This window comes from Zophobas morio, unplaced genomic scaffold (genome assembly GCF_036711695.1).
Source record: "Zophobas morio isolate AGI-343-1 ecotype UQ-CSIRO unplaced genomic scaffold, CSIRO_AGI_Zmor_V1 ptg000006l, whole genome shotgun sequence".
Lineage (NCBI taxonomy): Eukaryota > Metazoa > Arthropoda > Insecta > Coleoptera > Tenebrionidae > Zophobas > Zophobas morio.
The window spans coordinates 10,588,486-10,613,859 of NW_026972111.1; the positions used below are offsets into that span (position 1 = coordinate 10,588,486).

Sequence of the window (25,374 nt, forward strand, 5' to 3'; positions counted from 1 at the left end):
CTTCTGCTCGGGTACCAGGACATTGTCCCTTACACCCATGACGCGCATCTCGGTAGACACAGCGGGAGCTGCGCTACCGAGCTCGGTTGAGCTATTGATTGCCTAGGAGTTGGCCTCCATCACCAGCTCTTCCTCGTGGTCCTGCGGCCGGTGGAGATCTGAAACAGAAAAAGTGCGAAAAGTTTACAATTTTAGACCAATTTGTTTACGTTCTTTTCTTAAAGCTTAGGCTCAAAAGTATTCAAGGAAGAGTCGAGCCTTAACGAAGTTGTTTCTAATAATAAATCTCCAGATTTTGGAAAACACACACTTCAGGTCTCCCTAAATTTAGTACTCACTTTTTTGTACACGATAAATACATTTTTTTGTTAATAATTTAGTTTCTCAGGGACAGTACTGAGTTGTTTTTAATAACATATGCACAAGGTCACTACCCTCACATTCTAAGCGTTCTTTTTTAGCAATTTAGTCACAGTGATTAAGAAAGTATCTCATTGAAGCTGTGTACATTTTGTGGTAATAATAAATGTTTAGACTTATTACTTAAAAAAACAAACTTTTAGAATGTGAACTTTTGTACGTGTGGTTTATGAAACCGCCTTTGTATTTTCATTCGGTATAAAACGGTATTTCGTTTAGTATTTTACTCATCGTTTTCTTTCCTATCCCTAGAATTCCCTAATATCTAGTTTATCTGTCATTTTTCAGAGAATATATCTTTGCAATGGACTTGCTGGCAATTTCTTCCAACGAAAGAGCAGAAATTTTAAAACATTACGATGTTTCGGAAGCACAAGTAAAGGAAGACGTAGAACTAATTAAATCCTGGAAGCAAAAACAACCACATTTACCGGAAAACATATCAGGTGTGCCAATAAAGCATTATTTCGTTACAAACAAAAATTTTTTTTCAGATGACTTCATTGCGAGGATCTTTTTAAGAAATAAATTTAGGGTTGAACGTACAAAAGAAAAACTAGATAATTACTTTACCCTTCGAGGTTACCACGATGATCTTGTTAAGGATTTAGAAAACATTGTTCCTTCGAAACACTTCATGTAATCAAATTCGTAAATATTTTCTAATGAGTCTTAACAGTCTGTTTTTAGTACGCACTTGCCAATGCCAAAATTAACTCCTAATCATGAACGTGTTATTATAATGAAGCTGATTAACAGAGACGCCGAAGTTTATGACATGAAGGAACTTATAAAGTTGGATTTGGCTGTGACAGAAATACTATTACAGTATGATGACAGTATCGGGGTTCGATATGTGATCGATTTTGGAGGATTTACATTAAAACATCTAACTAAATGGAATCCAGTTTTATTACTTAAAAATGTAACCCTCGTTGAAGTAAGGGTTTTTGTCTTCCAGTCTTTGTTGTATAGCTGTTAAACTGTGTTATATTTTCTAGAAAGCATATTCTTGTCGTATCATGGGCGTTCACTGTGTCAACTTTCCTGAATTCGCTGGTAAGATCCTAGGAATATTAAAGACTGTGTTGCGGTCGAAGATTTATGATAAGGTAAATTGAAACTTCCTGCTTCTCGTGTTACTTTTTGTGTTGCCACGAACAAAACTGACATTACTTTTGTGTGTTCTTAACTGTAATGAATGTTATATGAAGAAGTTTAAAATGAAATTAATTACTGTCACTATTCGACTATTGTGATATGACATTCTTTCAGAAAGAAGAAATGCAAGTTTGGAGTTTGACATTAGACGTTAGTTTAATTTTGCACCTTTCTGAAAACATAATTTTGTAAGAGGCAACATAAAAATGTATCAATTTTAGCATGTATGTGACATAAATCACATTTTTTTATTCCAGTTGAAAATTGACAGTGGCTTGGAATCTCTCTGTGAGGCGATGCCGAAAGAATGTTTACCTTCTGAATATGGCGGTTCTTGTAGTAACATCCACAGTTTGTTGAGTAGATATAAGTATTTCATAAAAGTCACTAACTCACTCAAAATTTTTTTGTTACAGAAAAATGGGATGAAGTTTTTCACAATCACCGAAATTTTTTTTTAGAAAGCTACAAAAACGTTTCGTTTTTTTATTATTATTATTATTATTAAAATGAAGCGCTCGGGCAGAGACCGAAGTCTGTTATGCCCGCGCAAGACGACAATTGATGCAATCACAAATTATTTTAAATATAATAAATTATGGATATAACTACAACTATCTACGGTTTCGAAAGGTGTCGTAGTTGACCTTAAATCTAGGAACGGAAGCACTTTCAACAACTTCAGGGGGTAATGCATTCCATTCGGTGAATACCCTGTTAGTGACGAACGTCTGACGAATGGAAGTCCGAAAATTGTCCTTCTCCAATTTGAACCGGTGACCTCTGGTTCGTCCATCAATGTTGACAGGAAAAAGATGTCTGATAGGTGAACTAATATTTGTAAAAGCCTGAAATGTTGTCAACATGTCACCTCTTACACGCCTGTCGGCTAACGATGGCAATTTCATAAGATTAAGTCTGTCAGGGTAAGAGGGGCGCACTTGTCCGTACGGTATTCTTGTGGCACGACGCTGTACAGATTCTAGTAAATTGATATCACGTTGTAATGTTGGAACCCAAACGCAGTTGGCATATTCTAATATCGGTCTAACATAAGTTTTATACAGTTTAGTTACAGTATTTACATCAGCTTTAGCAAATGTCTTTCCGAGAAGATATAGTATCTTGTTGGCTTTTTTCACGACTTTTGTGATATGTTCAGACCATGTCAAAGTAGACGTTACGATAACACCCATATCCGACAAAGAAACACACTTGGTAAGCTCGGTGCCGTTGATATAATAAGTTTGCTTTGGATTGTCGCTGCCTAAATAAAGGATATTACATTTGTCCGCATTAATTGGAAGTAACCATTTTAGTGACCAGTTATAAATAGTTGCTATATCCTTCGTTAAGACTTCATAATTGGAACAAATATTGTAGATTTTCAAATCGTCAGCATACATTGCCCAAGGAGAAATTAAGCAGTCTTTTATGTCGGATACATACGCTAAAAACAACAAGGGTCCTAATACAGAGCCCTGTGGTACACCGCTCAGAACTGGAAAAGGAGAACTAAACATATCACCAACCTTAACCTTAAATATTCGGTCAGAAAGAAAAGATTCAATCCACCTGAGAAGACTATCTTGGATTCCATAATGTCGTAATTTCAAAAGGAGTCGGCGTTTCGGCACACGATCGAAAGCCTTCGAAAAATCAAAATACGCGATATCTACTGAGCCACCAGAATCGAGTTCTCTAGTCCAGTTGTCTAAACAACAGAGCAAATTGGTCGCTATGGACTTTCCAGGTGTGAAACCATGTTGCTCACGAGGTATAACCTGGTGTGCTGTTAAAAACGCCACCAACTGATCGTAGATGATACATTCCATTAGTTTCACTACTACTGAAGTTAAACTTATAGGCCTATAGTTCGCCGCATTAAACTTGTCCCCTTTTTTGAACACAGGTGTGATGGTGGCAGTTTTCCAATCGTTTGGCAATCGTCCTGACCGAAATGATTGCTTCATCAACATGCAAAGCGGGCGAGCAAGGGAACTGCCACACTCTTTTAAAATTTTTGCACTAATACCATCAGGACCAGGAGATTTGGTAGTATCTAATTTGTGCAATTTATCATTTATTAAATCGTAGGAGAAGCATATACCACTAAGACAATCGAAGTTATGAGTAGTCAACAAATTCGGTATATCCGCGTCTGGTTCAATTGTGAACGACTGAGCAAAAGTTTCAGCAAAAATGTTGGCTGTAACGCAATCGTCCTCTATAATGTGCCCGGTTGCATCTTTCACCTGCGGCTTTCTGACAGGCCCTGATAATTTATTGCGAATGTAGCTGTAGAACTTTTTGGGATTTTTCTGATCGGCAATAGTTTTTTCATATTTATGTTTTACATCTTTGATGATTGACGAAACGCGGTTAGAAAACGCACGATGAACCTTATAATCATCTTCCTTGCCTGTTTTTAAAACTTTCCCAATTTGTATCAACCGATGGATGGTTTAAAAGGGTTGCCCAGTCTACAGTAGACAAATATTCATCAGCTTTTTTAAAGTCAACAATCCGCTTTTGTAAGGTAACAGTTTTAGATCTCGCTACAAAACAAAGTTGGAGATCTAGCTTTAAAGTTACATGATCAGATTTGCCGAATGGGTTTAAATAATTCAAATTTGCTAGTGAAGTATCATCAGACGTTAAAATCAGATCTAATGTAGACGGTCTTTGGTTCAGCCTATAACGGGTGGGTTCATTAACAAGTTGGTTCAAGTTGCTATTAACTAGCAGATCTATTAATAGCTGCGAAGATGGACTGAAATGTTGACTCATATTTAAAGGCCAAGCTATGTCTGGCATATTAAAGTCTCCGAATACAAAAAATTTATTGTGAGTAAAGGCAAGTTGCGACAGAGAACTGAATAAGTTATTATCATCAGCAAGCAGCACTGGTCTCGGAGGGCGATAAACACATCCCAGGACAAAAGTAACATTTTTATCAGATACTTTCAAAAAAAGTGAATCAATGCCGAAAGTATTAACATTTATAGGAGTTACCGAAAATTCTGATAAAATCTGGTCAGAAACATATATACATACACCCCCTCCTAATCTATTAATTCGATCACTTCTGAAAAGAGTGAAATTCGGCACAGAGACGAAGCTGTCAGGTATACTAGGAGATAACCACGTTTCTGCCAACAAAACAAATGAAGGATTGTTGCAAGAGATAAACGCAATTAATTCGTCATATTTGGCGAGAAGAGAAGCAATATTCGAGTACACAAGAGAACTAACAAAGTAATTACAGTTATTTTTATTATTGAATTGAAGCATTTTGTTGCGAAAGATCAATATCTCTCAAGGGAACGTCAGAAATGTCAATATTTCGTAGTTTACCGCAAATTTTCTTTAACCTTTTCTGAATTTTCTTACAACGATTCTTTATGCTTTTGTGCTGAACAATAGGAAATATATCAAACAGCATATCTATTATACCTTGCACGTCAGTTGTGTATTTATGAGCCAGTTTCAACAGATCAACTTCTCCAGTTGCTTTTTCTAGAAACTCAACCGTCTGCTCAAAATTGAGTGGGTACTGGGCATTCTCAAGCAGCTTGTAACGGATTTTTATTTAATTTTGAATTGAATTGCATTGGAAGTGGTGGCGCATCTATCACGCGTAGTGTTGGTGTGAGCTACGGGAAAAAACGGGGAGAAAAAGGGAGATAAGAACGGGAGAGATAGCGGGGGGGAGCGAGTGAGGAGCTCGGGAGGAAGACAATCAAGTTCAGGGGCTTTTCAAGGAAGATTTTCGGGAAGAGACGGGACCTGAGAACCGAAGGAAGAGTCAGGAGCCTCCGCCGCCTACGCTGAGGAGAGAAGAGGTGCCCTTCCGCATATTTTAACAGTGATTGGCTTATCGTATGTAATATCTTTAATAATATCATTTGTCGTAAACGTAGTTTTATTGGGCTCGGGTTGAAACCCACTTCGTGAGGTAACAATAAAGTAGCATTTATTTGAAATCCGGTAAGTAGGTTACAAGCTGTTTCGCTGGATGCAGTAAGTCAGAAACAGGGGTTAAACTTTCGGTGGAATCTGAAGGCTTAATCCTTTTCGTTGGTTGCTCTTGCTGAGTATTTTCCGCATGTGATCCAAGTGATCAGTCCAAGGGATTTTGTTCAGTTAAACTGTCGTCCTGTGTAGGGCGCTTAGTTCCCACTTCTGGTGAAGTTGCTGTCTGACTACCGTTACTAGGACTCTCTATAATAATGTTGGTAATGCCGGTATCATTGGGGGAAGACGCTGTAATGGCACCCGGACAGTCGTTTGCTAGATGTCCAGTCAATCTGCATTTGAAACAAATGTTGTCATAGCTCATGAAAATTCGGTAGTTCGTTTCGTCGTACTTTATAACAAGTGAAGACGGAAGATCTATTAACTCGTTAGGTTGGACATAAATCTGTCGACGAAAACTTAAAACATGTTTGTATTCATCGTTTTGTATACTTGCTCTAAGAAATGACATGGGGGAAACCGAAACAAAATCTAATTGCTTGACAACCTCTTCTATAATGCTATGGGGAATAGACGGACAGACATTAGAAAAAATAATACGCTTTGCAGGATTAAGCAAACGACGTACATTTACTTCAGTACCGTTGACTTTAATAGTAGAATATTCTGAAACAATTTGATCTACATAGGATTTATGACTCAGATAAATGCATATACGATCGTTTGACATTCGCGACGCGAAAATAACATTTTTTGATGTAACTATATCACCTATAGCTACAACATATTCCGTAAGTTTTACATCTTTAATAGCACTTAAAACAATAGCTTGGTCTTTAGCTGGAAAAAGAGGAGAACAAGGATTCTCCCCCATCTTGAAAAGGCGCTCTTATGACGCCTTTCCCTTTTGGGAATATCCTCATCTTCCAACGAGGAATTTTAAATCCACAGTCACTCGCCTCAGTAAGAAACAAGATAACAGCAGGCAAAAACAGTAATTGATAAGACTTACGGGATTTCAATTAATAGAGGTGTTAAAGAAAATCATAAAATATGTTCCCATACACTGTTGTAAACCTCACTGTACTGTTGTTAAACTAACCGTAAGTGGCACCACAATAAGTTGTTATTAATTCAAAAATTTAACTGGACTTAAATCAGTCAAAAATCAGAGCTAAACCCACAGAAACACGTTTGATATACGGTTACAAACACTCACTTCGTTGGAGCATTTGCGGCCAGCAGATTTTACCAAAAGTGATTCATTTGGCCTTGATGGTACTTTCAAAAAATTAACGATTGACTGAAGGATGGCATATGTTAACTGCATATAATGTTGCTCTATTTGTTGTTTTATGATAACAGTATTATACCGTTGAGTCATCTTTGTTTTGTTAAAGTTACAAAATGAGAATTTTTAAGTTTTGTTTATCTATCTGTCTTTTAAAAATCAATAACTTTGTTTAAATAGATAGTAACCAACACCACTAAACTTGTAACCAATAAAACTGTAACTGAAGTGTGTCTAGTTATCTCCTCCAAACAATGAATGACGTCATATTAAAATATTGACAAAATTAAATTTTATAATTGGATATATTTTATTGTACTTCAGAAGCGAGAGAAGTTCTGTCGAACTAACCTTCGACCAATTTTTTCAACTGAAACTGATTCCGGAAGAAAAATGTTCATTAAACCTTCATGAAAAAACCTTGTATTGATATTAATACAACCCACCGAATTTTCTAAAACAGATTTTACTAATTTTTGCTACTTGAGAACACGAGAAAAACGTATACCTAACAAGTACAGTGTGATTTCAAAATATGTGCAATAATTGTAACCATGGTATCACATATGTTCCGTAGTAATGTGGAAATATAGAAAAAAACAAATTAACACATTCGCTGCCGTTCCCGCGTATGCGTATTAAATTGGACATACTGCCATTTTCAGTGGCATAAGCCTAGGAACATGAAATTTGACCAGGCACTAGCCTAAATATCCTTTTTAAATTTCCCGTTGCGGTTTTCGATTTCGAATTTCATTGTAAGTCAGACAATATTAACGAAACGGACGAAGTCGAGGCTGGGCCTTCTGCTCAAAAACCTGTGAAGTTCACTCAAAATAATAAAAAAGTTTACACAAAGAAGTCTCTTATTGATGACGAACCTCATCTGGAAAAATAAAGAGAAAAGCGTGTAAGACTTCCTGCAAAAGACTTGTATCTAAAAAAAGTATCTGGACACATTTTTGGGTATCTAGTATCTGTATCTAGATACAATCGAATTTAAGCACAACATATCTGTATCTAGATACAAAATTAATGGCGCAGATACAGTACATTTTTTTATTTCACTTTTTTTTCAGTAGTTATTAGTTGAGTTATACTAGTAGTAATTTTTGATACTTCATGTTGGTGATTTTGGTCACATAAACAAAAATAGAGGTAAGAGGTCTACTAATAGTGTTCTGTCACGGAAATTTTCATATTTTAAATACCATCATTTCTTACATTGTAGACTTCAGTACTTATACATCTTTAAATATAATCCTGAGGGGTAACAAATCTAAGCCATGGTAAGATGGTATTTTAAAAACCATAAACCACAATTCACTATTCACTGCGTTTTACCTTATCCGGGGCAACGCATTTTATCTGTGTACCTGAGCAACCCGGGTCCGGTAGGTCCGCTGGTTGTATTTGTGTTATTAAATAAGAGTAATTTTAATAGTAAAAATATTTGTTTAAGGTATGTTATTATTTTTAGAAAATAATAATTGCGTGTTACGTAATGATTAATTTTTTCAATAAGCACAAATTAGTTCTGTAATCGACTAATCGAATGTTCAATACATATATTTCTCTCTCGCATAAATCGCCTATTTGTTACTGTTTTATACCTTTATTTTTCAGACAAATGTAGCATCTTTTTCTGTTGCCACATGTGTCATTTCTTCGCTTTTTCATTGTTGGACCTAACGCGACTCGGGCTTGGCAGGTCCGTTTTGCCCTAGAATGTGCCGATTATGTTTAAGTGTAAATCTTGGGCAATAAAATTAATATTTTTACAACCCTTGGTAGAATAATTTATCATGATATATTCTCAGAAATCGTGAAACGAGATTAAAATAAAATGAGTTTCAACAAAAATCTGAAAATTTAAAGTTGCACTTTGGTGATTCCAGCCTACCAGGCAGCCTTTGATCCTATAAGGGGTTTAAATACCTTTCTAAGATATTGTACTTATTTTGCCAGAACCAGCAATTCTTCCTAAAATGTATATACCTGCCGCACCAGGATAGACGATTACCGGACATGGTCATAAAAACATCATAAACCGATATTGAAGAATAATAATTTATGACAGGTTGCCGAAAACAGATCTTCAGCACAGAATAATCATTTCCCGTATTCTTTTGAAATATTAATTTTAATGCTGGAGATAATTATTAGATATACTCTAACAGAATTTGGATACTGTAGCATGAGAATAAAAACAAAAAAAATATTCTTTTTAAGCGTACATAATAAATATTGCACAATTTGTGATACATCAAAGAGCGAAGCGATGGCCTATTTGTAGGAAAAAAGAAAAGATTTTTCAATCTTGAATAACCATGCTACAGTAAAATGTTTATTTTTTAAATTTAATACCAGAATCCCTTCTTCTGCACCTGTGGAACGAGTGTTTAGTAGCGGAAACCAAATTCTGACACCAAGAAGAAATAATTTAGGTGACAATACGTTCGAAATGTTGTTAATTTTAAAAAAATCATTAAACAATACACAAAAAAATACATAAACATGTTTTCAGTTATTTTATTCGCCAAAGCTTCAAAAAGTATCCGTTTTCTTGTATCTGTACCTAAATACATTTCGAAAAAATCGAAAACAATCTGTATCTAGATACTTTTATCTTCCATATATCTGTATCTGTATCTAGGTACTTTTAAAAGTATCTGTCCGCAACACTGGCAAGGATACAACATACCAAAGTTAAGACTAGACATACCAAAGAAAAAGTACCACATCTACCAGCAAATATAACTGGTCTAATTTCAAATAAAATAATGTTGCATATTTAAAATTCATCATGTTCGTAGATGATTTTATTGCAAGAGTTCTACTAAGAAATAAGTTTCGTGTAGAACGCACCAAAGAAAAATTAGATAATTATTTCACACTTCGAGGTCAGAATCAAGATAGGATTTGTGGTTTTGAGAACATCGTTCCTTCTAAATATTGTGGGTAAATATGTTCAAAAAAATTGTGAGAGGTATGAGGTACAAGATATATTAATAACTTTTCACTTGGTGATTCAGGTTTCGCTACTTAATATTCTACCCAACACTATTACAACAAAAATGTAGGGGAGTATGTGTTATTATTTTAGTGTGTGTTTGCCAATGTTTAAATTAACACCTAAACTTTAACATGTCATTATCCTGAAATTATTGAATACAAATTCTGACTTGTATGAGATAGAAGAACACATTAAATTAAGCTTAGCTGTATCAGAACTATGTTTACAGTATGATGATAGTTAGGATAAGAATACGATATATATTTGATTTTGAAAGGTTTTCATTGAAACATTCGATGAAGTTTAATCCACTGCTGGCAGCAAAACATTTTTTATTCAAGTAAGTCCGTACTTAAAATTTGTACATCACTGCATAGCATTCTTCTTTTATTTTAATTTATAGGGATTATCCAATAGTGTAGAAGCGCATCTTCTTCCATAATTTCATAGGTACCTTACGAAACTCTGTCCTTCAACAATGCCCGACCACATATTGCTGGAATTACTGTAGTCAGTGACTATATATAGTCACTGCTGTAGTCTAGAGCATTCTGAAGAACCTGAAGTCAATCTTCTCCAGACCTAGCCCCCATCGAAAATGTTTGGAGTATGTTAAGCAGAAGACTAATCAATTTATCCTGTCCTCCAGCAAGATCGATGACTGCCACATTAGGACTTCTTCAACGTACAAGAAAAAAATTTGTTTCTTAAAACTTCCAGTCAAAGTTATAAACCCCTCTTCTTCCGTCAGGGGTTAAAAAGGTATACAATAAGAACAAAAAGTTTGGTTTGTTTACTTTCCAACTGAGAGCATTTAACGAAATTTCATACTTATTCTATGTTCCATAGTATACATAGATTATGAAAAAAATTGCTCCCCTCTTTCTGTGTCTATGTCGTTTGTTCTCCGTCTGTTAACAGTTTTATTAAACATAAGACCTTCGAAACTAAAGGACAAATTACTGTAAAATTCTAGCTGTACTTTATTCTATTACCTAAAATCTAAATCTTGTCCACCCATCTCCACAAAAAAGATTTTTTTTTACACTGTTCAAAATAATGTGCCTCTATAACTGTGATCTATTTTTAACCTTCCATTTGTAATTTTTGGAACAATAAGATTTAAAATTTGTTAATAATTTTACAATTTTTCTTAAAAACTGCAAAGCCGATTGTTCTAAGATTTTATATACGTTATATACGTTATCTTGAAAAAGTGAATCAGTAATCGGAATTCATCCTAACAAAAATGAAATGAAGCCAACTCAGAACTTTACTGACTATAAATCTCCTTTCCTCGGTTAAAATTTATAGTATGATATGCTTAACTTTCCCTGGCGTGTAACAATGCATGCTTATTTTTATTTTTAATAATTTTTTCATTTTTAATACCGAAAATAAGAAATCTGGTAAAAACTTCAATATTGCATTGGGCTTAAATATATATTATATAATATATTATTTTTAATCAGGTAGGCGCTTAAATCAAGTAAATGTTATTTCTTGAAATACTTACGTAAGAATGTTTAGTAACCTGTTTATTCAAATTAATTGTTGACGTCTATAACTTGCCGTTAAAACTATAAGTAATTAAAAAAGCCTTTGGTGCGTCATTGGAATGTCATAAACAACAAATATGGTACATTTTAATATTGTAAATTTCGTTTTTCACATTACGAATCCAATTGTAAATGAAACATGAAATACAATTAAAACTTTTGGTTGCTTCTATTTGTTTTTGTATAACAACAACAATAATAATATTCGTAACAACAGGCTTTTATTTTTCACAAACAATGTTTTAGCTTTCGCCTTTCTATTAACTTCCAATGTGGCAAAACAAAAAATATAAGAAAAATAAGAAAGACGATAGTTATAATACAAATTAGAAAAGCCAAGCATTCATATAGGTAAATAAAAGAAGGCATTTTATTATTTATTATTATTATTATTAAGACCCACCACTGACCCGGAAATCACCGGCATTCAGGCAAGACTTCTATCATTACGAGTACTAAGACCAAGTAATGATATGCATTGATTAGATTAACAAAACAACTTTCGAGATTCTAGAATTACAGCATACAAATTAGTCTGCTATTATTCTCTAATCTCACCCCATCCTCAAAAGTCTAGCGTAACTAGCGATCATTTATCCGCGCAGCTTTTTGAATTTTGATAATTATTGAATCATTTAAATGCAAAGACTTTAAATTCTCAATTAAGCTATTTGGGACTACACCTACATCAGAGATAACTAAGGGTAGAATTGAATTTTTTTTAAGATTCGATAATTATTGTAGATATTTTGAAATCTTGGTGTGGTATGTTTGAATAATGTTGTTTGTGTTAGGAATAGCAATGTCAATGAGAATGGCTTCGTTCGTGTGTTTTTTGATAAGTACGATGTCAGGTCTGTCAGCTGTAATGTTTAAGTCTGTAAGTATTGTGCGATCCCAGTATAATTTGTATTTGTTATTTTCAAGGAACGGAGATGGAATGTAAGTGTAATAGGGTGTCGTATCCTCGATTAAGTTCGTAAGTGTTGCTAATTCTTTGTGAATGATTTTGGCTGCGTTGTCGTGTCTAGCTTTGTAGTCAGTTTGTGCCAGGATGCTGCAGGAGGAGATTATGTGCTGGATCGTTTCAGAACTTGTAGTTTTGCCGGAAATCGTGATAAACCGTTTTCTACCCTTAAAAGCTCACCCTCTTCCACTTCCCGACCTTAGATCGCCCGTAAATTATTCTTCCTTTTATTATTGTTATATTTTCTTCCTTTTCCAATGAGTATCATCCTGTTCTAATTTTTTTTCACTTTTTACCATTTAAAAGGCTTCGGCACTGGCCTATTTTGTACTAAAAGTGCCACGGATAGGGGACAGGGCATTTTAGACTCCCTGCGGTTTATGAATCCGACATTATTTTTTACCTTAGACATTCAAGCTTAAAAAAAATAAAAGTTGATAACAATATTTTACCATTTTTGAACTCGAAACTGCAAAACCGAATGCACTGAAATCTTGCAAATTAAGCGAGAGAACAAACATTTTATGAAATAAATGTTTCTCTTGAACTTTTATTAATACACATTTTCCTCATTTATATACGTATTTTTTTTTGTAAATTTTGTAATTAAATCGTATATTATTATTAAAAAAAGTCTTTAAATATCCAGTTCTTTGGTGGCTTAGGTTTCTAAGATCGTTCACATGTTCTTAGATTTTTCACAAATGGTTATTTCTAAAACAGATTTGTTGAGGTATCTTCACTGACTAATAAATACTGTGCTCAAAAAACTTACGGACTATAAAATGTCCTAACACCTAGGCTTGATTATCTTGTGATCTTCTTGATCTTTTTCGTAGACCATTTGTTATAAGTTATAATTATATGGATCTTAATGTTAATATCTCTCCAACTGGAAGAATTCGTAACTAGGACAGGACATATAATTAAAACTAAACTGCATTTCAAATGTCATACTTGAAAAAAAGCATATTATACTTAATTAATGGAGTACTTATTTTAATGTGACTTCTGAAACTCTGACCCTCTTAATTATAGCCATATACTTAGCTACTTTTTCATGTATTAAAACTAGTACAGTTTCAGTTTTTACACACGTAATTTATGCCATTTTACAATTAAAAGATATTATTATCGTTGTGGACGATAGCGTAAAAGAGTCATTCTCAAAAGAAATATTCATAGTTTGCAAATTTCTGCTGCAGTGCTGTAAACATTATTCTTAAATTATCCACTAAAACACCGTCAACTAATTTTGAATTCTTACAGACAAAACTTTTTACAAATCAATATTATACAAGGTAAGAAATTATTTGTTAGACACCAAGACATAAACTTTAGACAATTTTAAAAATTTTAATATAAGGACAACACAATAGTGTTCAGTATATGAATGTTGAAATACAGAGCGAATAGCAGTTAGTATGTAAATACTACCCTCTTTAGGTTTAGTTTGAAAAAATGCCAGCATAGAAAAGGAATCATTTCACCACTTGTGACAAAATTTTTGTAAATCACGTGGATGTGCAACGTAACTATTTGTATCAGTGTATAACTAAACAACTTTGAAAGTTTACTGCATTTTTTGCGATTTTATATGTATATTTATGTAAGTAAGTACATATTTTATTGTTGATAGAAAAATGGACTTATTCCCTGTTACAAAAGAAGAAAGGAAACAGATTTTGAAACAGTATAACGTCACTGAAGCTGAAGTTGAAGATGGAGTAAAAACGATCAAAATATGGAAAGAAAAAGTACAACATCTACCAACAAATATAACTGGTTTAATTCTAAAACACAATAATATTGCATTTTTAAATTCACTTTGTTTGTAGACGACTTTATTGCAAGAGTTCTACTAAAAAATAAGTTTCGCGTAGAACACACCAAAGAAAAATTAGACAATTATTTCACACTGCGAGGTCAAAATCAGGATCTGATTTATGGTTTGGAAAATATTGTTCCATCTAAACACCTTGGGTAAATTTACTAGAAGTTAGATGAGTTGTAAACTATGTAAAAACAATTTATGAAATAGCTGTTTGTCGTACAAAGTGCAAATCAATGTCCAAAACTTTTGAAAGTATTTTTCAATAATTGAAATTAAACTGCATCCAATTAAGAATTGATTATAGTTTCTCATACGTAAAACACTACTAAAAAAAAATATGTATGTTTTAATATTTTAGTTTGTGCATGCCAATGTCTAAATTAACACCTAACCTTGAACGTGTCGTTATATTAAAATTATTGAACACAAATTCCGACATATACGACGCAGAAGAATATTTTAAATTCATCGTAGCTATAGCAGAGCTAAGTCTACAGTATGACGACAGCATAGGAACAAGGTATATATTTGATTTTGAAGGGTTTTCTTTGAAACATTTGGTGAAGTTTAATCCAGTGCTACTAGCTAAACTTTTCACATTTATTCAAGTAAGATTGTGTGCGGAAATTTGTCTAAATTACATATTTGAATTTTCAGCAAACATATTCTTGTCGACTAATGGGATTTGAGTGTCTTAATTTTCCAGAGTTTGCTAGCAAATTGCATATAATTTTGAAGCAAATACTTCCGGGAAAACTGTCCCAAAGAGTATAATTATATTAAAATTTACAGTATCATATTAATCTTAATCTTTGGTATTTTTATTTTCTAGATAAAAATTTATGCCGACATAAAATCCCTCTATGATATAGTTCCCAAGGAATGTTTACCATCTGAGTACGGCGGTAGTTGCAGCAACATACCTGATTTATTAAGTAGCTTGATATATTTAGTTTATTTAGGTGACTTTAAAATCACTTCATGATGGATTTTTAGAAAAATGGGACGAAGCTTTTAAAAATCATCAAAGTTTTTTCCTTGAAAACTACAATAATATTTCTTTGGAGCATTTACGTCCACAAGATTTAAAGGAAAATGTTGCGTTTGGACCTGACGGAACTTTCAAGAAATTAACTGTGGACTAATTTCCACCACCTAGTAGGTAGACACCACAATTAAATACTGTATTATTTAATCTTGAGGGGAGTGAAGTATTTTATCTATTATTTCAATTGTAAACTGTAATAGAATTGAGAAAATAAATGATAATAAAGGATAACACATCAGGACCAATAAAATAATGCACTGCGTTAAGAAACCAGAAAATTTACAAATGTAAACAGTAACAAATCTTATCAAAACCAAAATTAACTTGAACTTTCAAGTTTGTGAAAAACGGAATATTTTCCATTGAGCTTAGCTCTAACAGAACTAAGTTTACAATTTGATGACTGCATAGGAATACGATATATTATTGATTTTGAGGGTTTTTCTATACAACATGTTCTGAAGTTGAATCCAGTTCTAATAGCTAAACATCTCACATTTATTCAGGTAAGTCCATTTATACATTTATATAACTATATTTTTACATTTTAGAAAACATATTCCTGTCGGATAGTGGGAATCGAATGCGTTAATTTGTCAGCATTTGTTAGCCAAGTGCAACAGTGAGGCAAATGTTTTCGGGGAAACTTTACGACAGAGTATATATTAAATTTTATTGTAGATTAGTATTAATGTTTCGTATATTTACATTTTAGGTGAAAATTTATTCAGATATAAAACCTCTGTACGATATAATTCCCAAAGAATGTTTACCATCCGAATATGGCGGTAGTTGCAGTAACATACCTGATCTATTAAGTATCTTGATACCTTTAAATAGTTAATATAATTTAGCTTAAAACATCATTTTAGGACAATGGGATGAAGCCTTTAAAAACCATAAAAGTTTTTTTATCGAAAATTACAACAATGTTGCCTTGGAGCATCTGCGACCAGAGGATATGAAAACAAGTGATGCATTTGGGCCTGACGGAACATTCAAGAAATTAACTGTGGACTAGTTTTCAACTTTCAGCGTCTGACTGATAGAAACTAAAAATACTGCATTAGATTTAATGTTAGTTGGTGTGAACTATGAAACGTATTATGTCATACTTAAGCTGTATAGAAATGAGGAAATTACTAATAAAGAATAACAAGACAAGAATAATCATGAAGCATTTTATGACAAAAATAAGATGAATAACAACAAATACATTATTATTGGAATACCTTATTCTTTGACGAATGTACCAGACCTTACCTGTATTCTGTAATTCTAGAACTTCCAAAGTTGTTTGTTTTATCATAAAGTCAGTACCATCAGTACACAATATACATGGTCTTTGTATCCATGACGATATTCCTAAATCTTGTGCCTTGGCTGAATAATGATTCTGATACAGAAATGGGACCATCAGACAATTTATATGGATTTTTTAATGTCTTATTAAAGATTTTAGCTATAACCAGAAGAATTCATAAATATCTGTTACAGCAGACTTCTGAACTGTTGACCTTAATTAATGTCGTAAATTATAAACTCGACTATTTATTAAGTACGTACTATAATAATATTAATAATAATAATAATAATAAGTATTTATTAACCCAGCAAACATTTAATGTTTAATATAGGGTATATATCATATAAATTCCAATACAAAATAAAAATAAAAATAGAAACTTTCTCTAAAGTCTAGCTAATGTAACAAAGCTGTTCTAGCATTTTCTATAAATTCAGATATATTTACGAAAATATCAACAAACTGTTGCACGTTATTATACAATCTGACCATATTTACCAATGAAGAGTGCATATGTTGGTTAGTGGATGGTGTATTGAAAGTAAATGTAACTGAAGAGCGGGTACCATATTTAGAAACATTAAAATTAATTTGACTCAACAATTCAGTACAATCAACAGTACTATGGATTAACTTATACAAGAATAGTACACTACAAAAATTTCGCCTAGAACACAATGTAGTTTCATTAAATTCTCTCAATAATATTTCATGTGGAAATTGTTTCTGTGGATAAGTACCATATTTGACAAAATACAATCTCTTAAGAAATCTTCTTTGAACCCGCTCTAAGTCACTAATATGTACATTATAAAAAGGGGACCACACCACGCAACAATATTCTAACTTGCTTCTCACTAACGATGTGTACAACAATTTTAAACAATTTACATTTTTAAATTGAGACGTGTTACGTGTAATAAAACCTAACATTTTAATAGCTGAATTAACAACATAATTTACGTGAGGTACAAACGAGAGCGTGCAATCCATAACAGCACCAAGATCCATTAACTGCATACATCTTTCAAGTTCAACATTATTAATATGGTACCTGTATCTAATACTTTCCGATTTTCTACTAAAAGTTATTATTTTGCACTTTTTGTTGTTTACTTTTAAATAATTATTACTACACCAGAGTAGAAATACATCTAAATTATCTTGTAAATACTCACAATCATTTTTGTTTGTAATTATCTTCACAATTTTTAGGTCATCCGCATACAGAAAGAGCTTACACTTCAACACTTTGACGATATCATTAACAAACATTAGAAATAACAAAGGCCCCAAGTTCGACCCTTGTGTCACACCTGAATAGACTTGATATAATTGCGATCTAGTGCCTACATAATCTACATACTGAAATCTGTGACGTATTAATGAACAGAATAACTTAATTATATTATCACATAATCCATATTGTTTTAGTTTGTTAATTAACATACAGTGATCTACTCGATCAAACGCCTTATTTAGATCGGTATATATAACATCCACCTGTTTTTTATTGTCAAGAGCATTCGAAACATACTGCACAAATTCACATAGGTTGGTCACCGTTGATCGACCTTTTACAAATCCATGCTGCTGCTGTGCTATCATCCCCGATACATGACTAAATATAACTTTAGCTATCACTCCCTCAAACAATTTAGCAAAGTTGTTCAGCAAATTTATGGGTCTATAATTGCTTACATCATTCTTAGATCCTGATTTGAAAACTGGACATACCCTCGAAAATTTCCATTTTTTGGGAAAATGCGCCGTATTTATTATTAAATTAAAAATATATAATAGAGGTCGTACGAAACAGGGTAAACAATCCCGCACCAGGAAGGATGGTATGTTATCCGGTCCCATAGTATGCGTATTTTTTAGTTTTCTTCCAACAGCGTAGATATCGTCGCAGGTGATATTGAAATTATGTAGCACATTTTGAGCATTACTAAATATATCACAGTTGGTTTTATCACAGTTAATTAGAACACAATTGGACGTTTTCATTTTACAAATATCACAGAAAGACCATTCATCACAATTTACATCACAGACACATTTGCTATCACGATGGTAAACATTCCTGAAATGTCTAGCAAATCCATTCACTATATCTTCAGCTGATGTTAAAGACTCATCTTCATATGTCATATTTCCTGGAATTCTACTAGCATTTCTTTTATTATCAATAAACTTCCATAAATTTTTAGGATCTGTTTGTGTGGTGTCTTCTGCAACCTTTAAAAATTTCTGATATTCTTCACGTGTTTTTTTTCTAATGTACATATCATGGAAAACGATGTTTTTAAGCTTATTAGAGAAGCAGGTTTTTTGTTATTTACAATATATAGTCAATTTGCGAGTAACATACGAGTAATTTAATGGCGTCTTGTTAATATCTGGTTATTTTCGTAATAGACGATACGATAAGGAAATTTTTGCTCACAATAATGTAGTACATTCAAAGTGTTGATAAAGTTTTCCAAAAAGTTTGTTAATTCACACACTTTCATTAAAAATCCTCGAACCGCCCAATTATATTTTTTAAAATGACACTTTTTGACGCTTTCTTTCGGATTCTGATAAAACTTTTTATTAATTAAATGGTCGTAGAAAAGACGTTGATACCTTACATCCTTAAAAGTTTCAAAAACAAAAATTCGCCACTTGGCAAGTACCAGTCGTATTGCCCATTTCTATTCGAATTTGGCGTTAAAATAGCGTATTAGCCGGCCATTCAAACATTCCACGTTACTCTATCCATCTTTCCTAGAAAAAACTGTCGAGAAACTCTCTCATTTCCACGTCAAAATACGGAGGTGTTTCAAGCGTTTCATCTTCCTTTTCTTCACTATTTGAACGATTACAGTCTCAGCTAAGCACATCAGCTATCGGTATTTTACTGCACATTATACTCGTAGTTGGCGTATAATGGACCACATCGAAGACAGTTGTTTGCAATCTTGCTGGAGCTTTTTCTATTGGCTTCTTAAAGATTGATAGCTGTTTCTGATCTGTTTCTACAGTGAGACATTTACCGCTGATGCATTTGTGAAATTTCTTCCACGCGTATCTAACTGCGCAAGCTTCTTTTTTGATTGAGGATATTTAAAAACAGTCGGACAAGACAATCTTAAACGCCGGTATCTCCTTGAATCCAGTTCATCCTAGATTCTACTTCTGATTGACGTGTGGTACAATTTGATTGGAAGACCATAATTTCTTTGCATTTTTGGGTAAAAGATGTGTAGTAATCTCTGTACACATATGGCATCGGAACAAAGTAGTGTGATTTCTGTCCATACCTGAAAGAAAGAGGATGAATTTGTAAGGCCGTGGAAAATAATAGATGATTTTGATCGCTAAGTTATTTGAGGATGATTTGGTTACTTGCGATATGAGGGATATAACGCCTTACAAACGAGCAACTTGTACTTTTGAGACTGTTCTGTATAAATACCTACATTTACTCAGCTGCCAAATCTTATCTAACTAAATACCACGTTTTTTTTTTTCAGGGAAGATCTACGATTACAAACCTTATGTGTTTCTCTCAATGTTTCTGTTTGTCTTGATAACAGAGGTCAAGTTGACACTACTTACACGGATTTTTGTGAAGCATTTGACCAAATTGATCATTATATCTTGACTGGTTATTATGAAAGTAATAAAATAGATTTAGATAAAGGACTACAATTTGTACCAAAACGGATCAACAAAGGAATAAACTAAATAGAAATCATCAAATAACGAAACATTAAGGCAAAACAAGTTATTCACAAAGTTCGCAGATGAATTGCTTGATTCTTTTTTCAACACCCGCGCACTCACTGTGGCACCAGGAACCACAACTCTGACATAAAATCCACATTTCTCTTGTTTTCGACCTAGAGAATATATCATTGCAATATAAACCTTGCTTCAATGGGCTTCATCGTCATCAATGTCTTCAACCTTTTCATTATCACTGACATAATTCGTTTCTTCTTTAACCAAAATTTTCCTTTTTGCTTTTCTTGATAACTTTTCCCTCTCCATTGTTGTTTTTTCTTCTACTTCCTTTTTTAATTCATCAATGTCTGGCGTGGAATTTATATGTCCTTTTTTACTAGGTTTTCTTAATCTTTTCCTTGAAGCTCCAAGTGAAGCTTGCGGCAATGGAGATAGTTCCTGATACTATAATATCTTCGTTTCCTTGTTGACGGAATTCTTTCTGTGGACTTAGCTTTGGCAAATCCTGATGTTGAAGGTTCAACTTCAGTAGCTTCTGGTGTTTCAGAGCCTAATTTAGGCAGTTCAACGTCTACGCCTCCTCGTTGTGGTTGTTTTTGATCATTTTGGCATTGGTCATGTTCGGTTAACGGTCTATCGGTTGTGGAAGAGGGTTGGATCATCCAGTCAGGAAAGATGTCATCGAAGGGATATATTCCTGTTTTGGTAAACCCGTGTACTGCATTTGCGGGTGTAGCAGCCTTCAAATACACTTTATTGAAAAGACCAGCTACTTGGAAATGTGTGACGATTCTACCAGGATGTTGTTTAAGCCAAGTCTGAATTTCTTGGCCGTAATAAGTTTGGACAGGTGAAAAAAAACCTACATCCAGGGCTGTAGCCGGTGGGTACAATGTGCGGGAAAACAGAATAGTATCACACCATTATCTTTCGGGTATTGTGGCACTTCTAGGCTTTTGTGGCTGCTGTGGCCGTCCAATAAGAGTAAAACCTTGTTTTTATTCGAAGCTTTAGTGTACTGTACAAAATGTTCCAACCATTGTACAAAAATCTCTGAACACATCCAACCGTTTAGTTGAAAATAGGCTTTGCTGCCCATTGGAGCGTTGTCCAAGAGCTCATTTTTCATTCTTTTTCTTGAAATATAAAGGCTGGTGGCACAAACGTGCCCATGGCGTTCATACAGCATACCACAGTTAAATGCTGTCCTCGTTCAGCACTAGACAGCGCTCCAACTTGCTTTCGTCCTGTAGTAGCTAGAATTTTTTGTGGTCGTTTTTTGTACTACACTGAGACCAGATTCGTCAATGTTGTAAATATTTTCTTTTGGAAAGTTATATTTTTCCATAACCTCGTTCAGAGATTTAAAATATAAAGCGATATTATTTTTATTGAAGGCTTGTGCCCGAGCAGCTGAGATATCTGTGGATTTCGTTTAAAAATCCCTGAATCCATTTATCACCAGCTGTTTCTTTTTCTTTATTAAAAGGGTTTTTTATATTATTTTTAGATGCAAATTCGAAAATTTACTTCTTTAAATCTTTTAATGTTAAACCGAAGAATTTAGCTTCAATATCCTTTACATGTTGAGCAAATTGATCTTCCATCTCTCGACTAAATACTGGTCTTTTACCCCCCAAATCTCCTTTGGTACTGTCACAATTGTTTTTAAATCTTCTGCGCAGTGTGGTAGCAGGGACATTGAGAATTTTGGACGCTAATTGCCATCCCATCTTTTTTTCCGAACATTTCGCAAAGCCTCTGCCATGTTTTTTTCCTCCCATAATTGCCTCTTAGCCTTACTGGACATTGTACATGGGGCTGCAAGTGACATTCCTCTGTCATAAAAAAAGACTTCTCAGTTTTTATGAGAGTCAAAACCTTATACCTATGATGGCATATTATGCCATCAAAGGAAAAGTTTTGGTATGCCATCATAGGGAAATTCGAAGTTTTATTAAAATCAATCTGTGTATTTTTTCATTTACAACATGACCCTAAACTGGACCTGTATTACATGTGTCAGATATGTATAGAAAACATGAATTAAATTGGTGCCCCTGAGTTAAGCATATTAAGAATATGATTTCAACTTGATTAATGTGTAAAACTTACTTCGAGAGTCAACAATAAGTATTTCATTTATTTTTCTGCCTTTCAAGAAACAACCCTACACTCACACTGCTTTGTAGACATTCATGTTGGTACATGAATATAAGGACAGCATCTTGAACAGGTGATTTGACCGCGAAATTCAAATGGTCCAAAAAATCAGGCACCATGCCATCATAGGCTGGTTTCCTCTACGGATGCTGTGGTCATGTCCCTTACAATACTGTACATGTCCCTATCATCACATCTAAATTCTTTGAAAGGGACAAATTCGTTAGTAAGAAAAACCATTCATAAACCCTGATAACACGTAACTGATGAAACTAGTTCAGGTAGAAAATGAGGGAAACTTTTGGAGGTACTCATTGTCTAAATTTGAAAAGAATTTAATATATAATTTTCGAAATTTTCAAGTAATTATGAAAAATGTCCCTTTCATACCTCCTCTCCCTACGTTTGGTTTTAAACTCAGTTTTGTGAAACATATAGATGATGTAATAGAAAAATCTTTTAGGATGTATGCTTTTGTTTACAGAAAATGTAACGAGTTCCCAAATATAAGAAATTTAGGTAATTTATATTTTGGGCTTATTAGAACTAGGTTGGAATATGGTGCTATAATTTGGTATCCCTTCTATGATGTGCATGTTAATAATATTGAATAGTGATCATGCTGCACTACTGAATAGGTTTGCATTTCTAGATCTCCACGATAGGCGCAATATTATTGTCCTTAAATTTGTTTTTAATTTATAATATATAACAAAATATGTAGATTGTCCTAGTCTTCTGGACAAATTTAACTTGGTCGTACCTCGTATTAATTCACGCCAATCTCAATCTTTCTATAGTCCACAAACGTACTATATAAATCTCCAGTAGCTGACATGTCTAATAAGTTTAATGAAATATCTACTCATTGCATTACGATTCCATATCGGTTGGAATCAAGTCCTTTCTTTGTACTAGTGAGTAGTAAAATTTATAGTTTGTAGTTTTGTGGAAGCTTTTATTATTATTTTGATACCTTATAGTTACACTTAACTTTACTGACTTTGGAACTGCATGTTATTTATTTACTGTCTGCGGTTGACTTGAGCCTAAATTTTAGTTTTCCTTGTTATTGGGTGTAAACCTGTTAGGAATAAAGCCTTATTATTATTTAAATCTGTTGGATTCATACATCCTCAAATTTTGCACAAGGGCACGTGCTCCTCCAAAATTACACGTTCCCTAAACATGCTTGACATTGCAAAATAGTAATTTTCAATATTTAAAAAATTATCCGGAAGTTTGTGTCATAACTAACAAAACTAAGTTTTTATCTCACTCCATTTATATCAAATGTACCAAAACTTACGTCTAAAGATGTTGTAAACGGAGACTGAGACCAAATCATGGCTCATTTAGAGGTTTTGTTTGCACCGTTACCAGGGAAACCGCGCCTCTAGTCGCTGCATTTGGTCGTAATCGAGTCGCGTTTGAACAGTGACCGGTAGCAGTAATTCAACAACGGAAGTTCATTTTCATTCTGCAACAGTGAAATTGTTTGATTTGAAATCAAAATAATTAATTCAGTTGAATATTTAGTAAAAAATCGTCCTCTGTGTTCATGGTAAAACGAGAGACTTTCATAGATATTTTAATAGACATAACACGTGATACATTTCTGTGGATGTGCGATTGTGAAAAACATAATAAATTGTTGTATTGTGTGTCTCCTCAGTAATGCTAATACCCAAATTATGCAAGAAAAATTACTTTTTTTACACATTAATATTTTATTTCTATCATTTCTTACAACACTTATAATTTAGATAATACATATTTGGACTTAAACTACACATTTACAAATTAAAACTAACTATGTCGGTGTATTCTATTACCCTATTAACTAGCTACTTTATTGACTAACTAGTTACTCTCTTGAAAAATATTATTATTTACATTTCTTATAATATATTTTTCTAGATTTTCCATTTTAAAATATATTTTTCCCTCCCGGGACTAAAGTGACTCTTTTTGACCCTAGGGATAAAAAGCATTTCCATGACTAGCAAAATACTTTTTAACTTAAAGTGGTAATATAAACACACCGAAAAAATCAAAAAGGGTCGTCTTATTTACACTTATAGCCTTGGTTACCCGAAAAGGCTTACTATCGCAATGGATGATAAGTAATTTCGAATATTTTCTTCCAATTTAAAATTTAGTATCTATAGTTCCGAGAGTGCAAAAAATAGTATATACACCATAAGACTAAAGTGCACTTTAGTCTCTTGGTATATAATATATATAAGTAAAGTTTATTTCTTGAAATACTTACGTAGGAATGTTTTAGTAACCTGTTCATTCAAATTAATTGTTGACCTTTATAACTTGCCGTTAAAAGTAGCAATAAATAAAAAAGTTGTAGATGCGTCATTGGAATTCCATAAAAACAAATATGCTAAATTTTAGATGTCGTAAATTTGGTTTTTCACATTTCGAATCCAATCGTGAATGAAAGAAACACAATTAAAACTTCTAAGTGCCTCTATCTGTTTTAAAATAACAACAAAAATAATATTATTAATAATAACAACGTTTCATTTTTCACAAACAATGCTTTAGGTTTCGCCGTTGTACATATTAAATACAAATTAAAAAAGCCGTTTTAACTTTTTCTTTTTAATCAAAATTAGATACAATTAAACAGCAATTCAAAGTCTCCCTTTGAAATCTGTACAAAGTTTTATAGAATACTGTGATAATCCGTACAGAAAATTCAAGGGGAGAAATGATTTATCCAAAGTGTGAAAAAGTACATCCGCAATTTTCGTCTGCCTGTCGTCTGGTGTCTGATCCCAGGTATCTGTTAGAGATTTTATTACACACATACCTAATCTCCGAAACTGCTGCATTGATTGCTGTGAAATTCTACAAGTATTTAAGGAATGCCGTGTAG

General features: G+C 33.3%; 2 protein-coding genes across 2 annotated transcripts; both read left to right on the plus strand.

The window, feature by feature from the left end:
* Window positions 1-714: 714 nt before the first annotated feature.
* Window positions 715-1,773, plus strand: LOC135123828 (uncharacterized). Its single transcript, XM_064048704.1, has 5 exons — window positions 715-866; window positions 915-1,059; window positions 1,111-1,360; window positions 1,422-1,532; window positions 1,696-1,773. The coding sequence occupies exons 1-5, from the start codon at window positions 725-727 to the stop codon at window positions 1,771-1,773; spliced, it is 726 nt and encodes a 241-aa protein (XP_063904774.1). The 5' UTR covers window positions 715-724.
* Window positions 1,774-14,035: 12,262 nt separating this feature from the next.
* Window positions 14,036-16,295, plus strand: LOC135123829 (uncharacterized). The gene is made up of 5 exons (XM_064048705.1): window positions 14,036-14,177; window positions 14,231-14,375; window positions 14,585-14,834; window positions 15,990-16,071; window positions 16,147-16,295. Exons 1-5 carry the CDS (start codon window positions 14,036-14,038, stop codon window positions 16,293-16,295), a joined length of 768 nt encoding a protein of 255 aa, XP_063904775.1.
* Window positions 16,296-25,374: the final 9,079 nt, after the last annotated feature.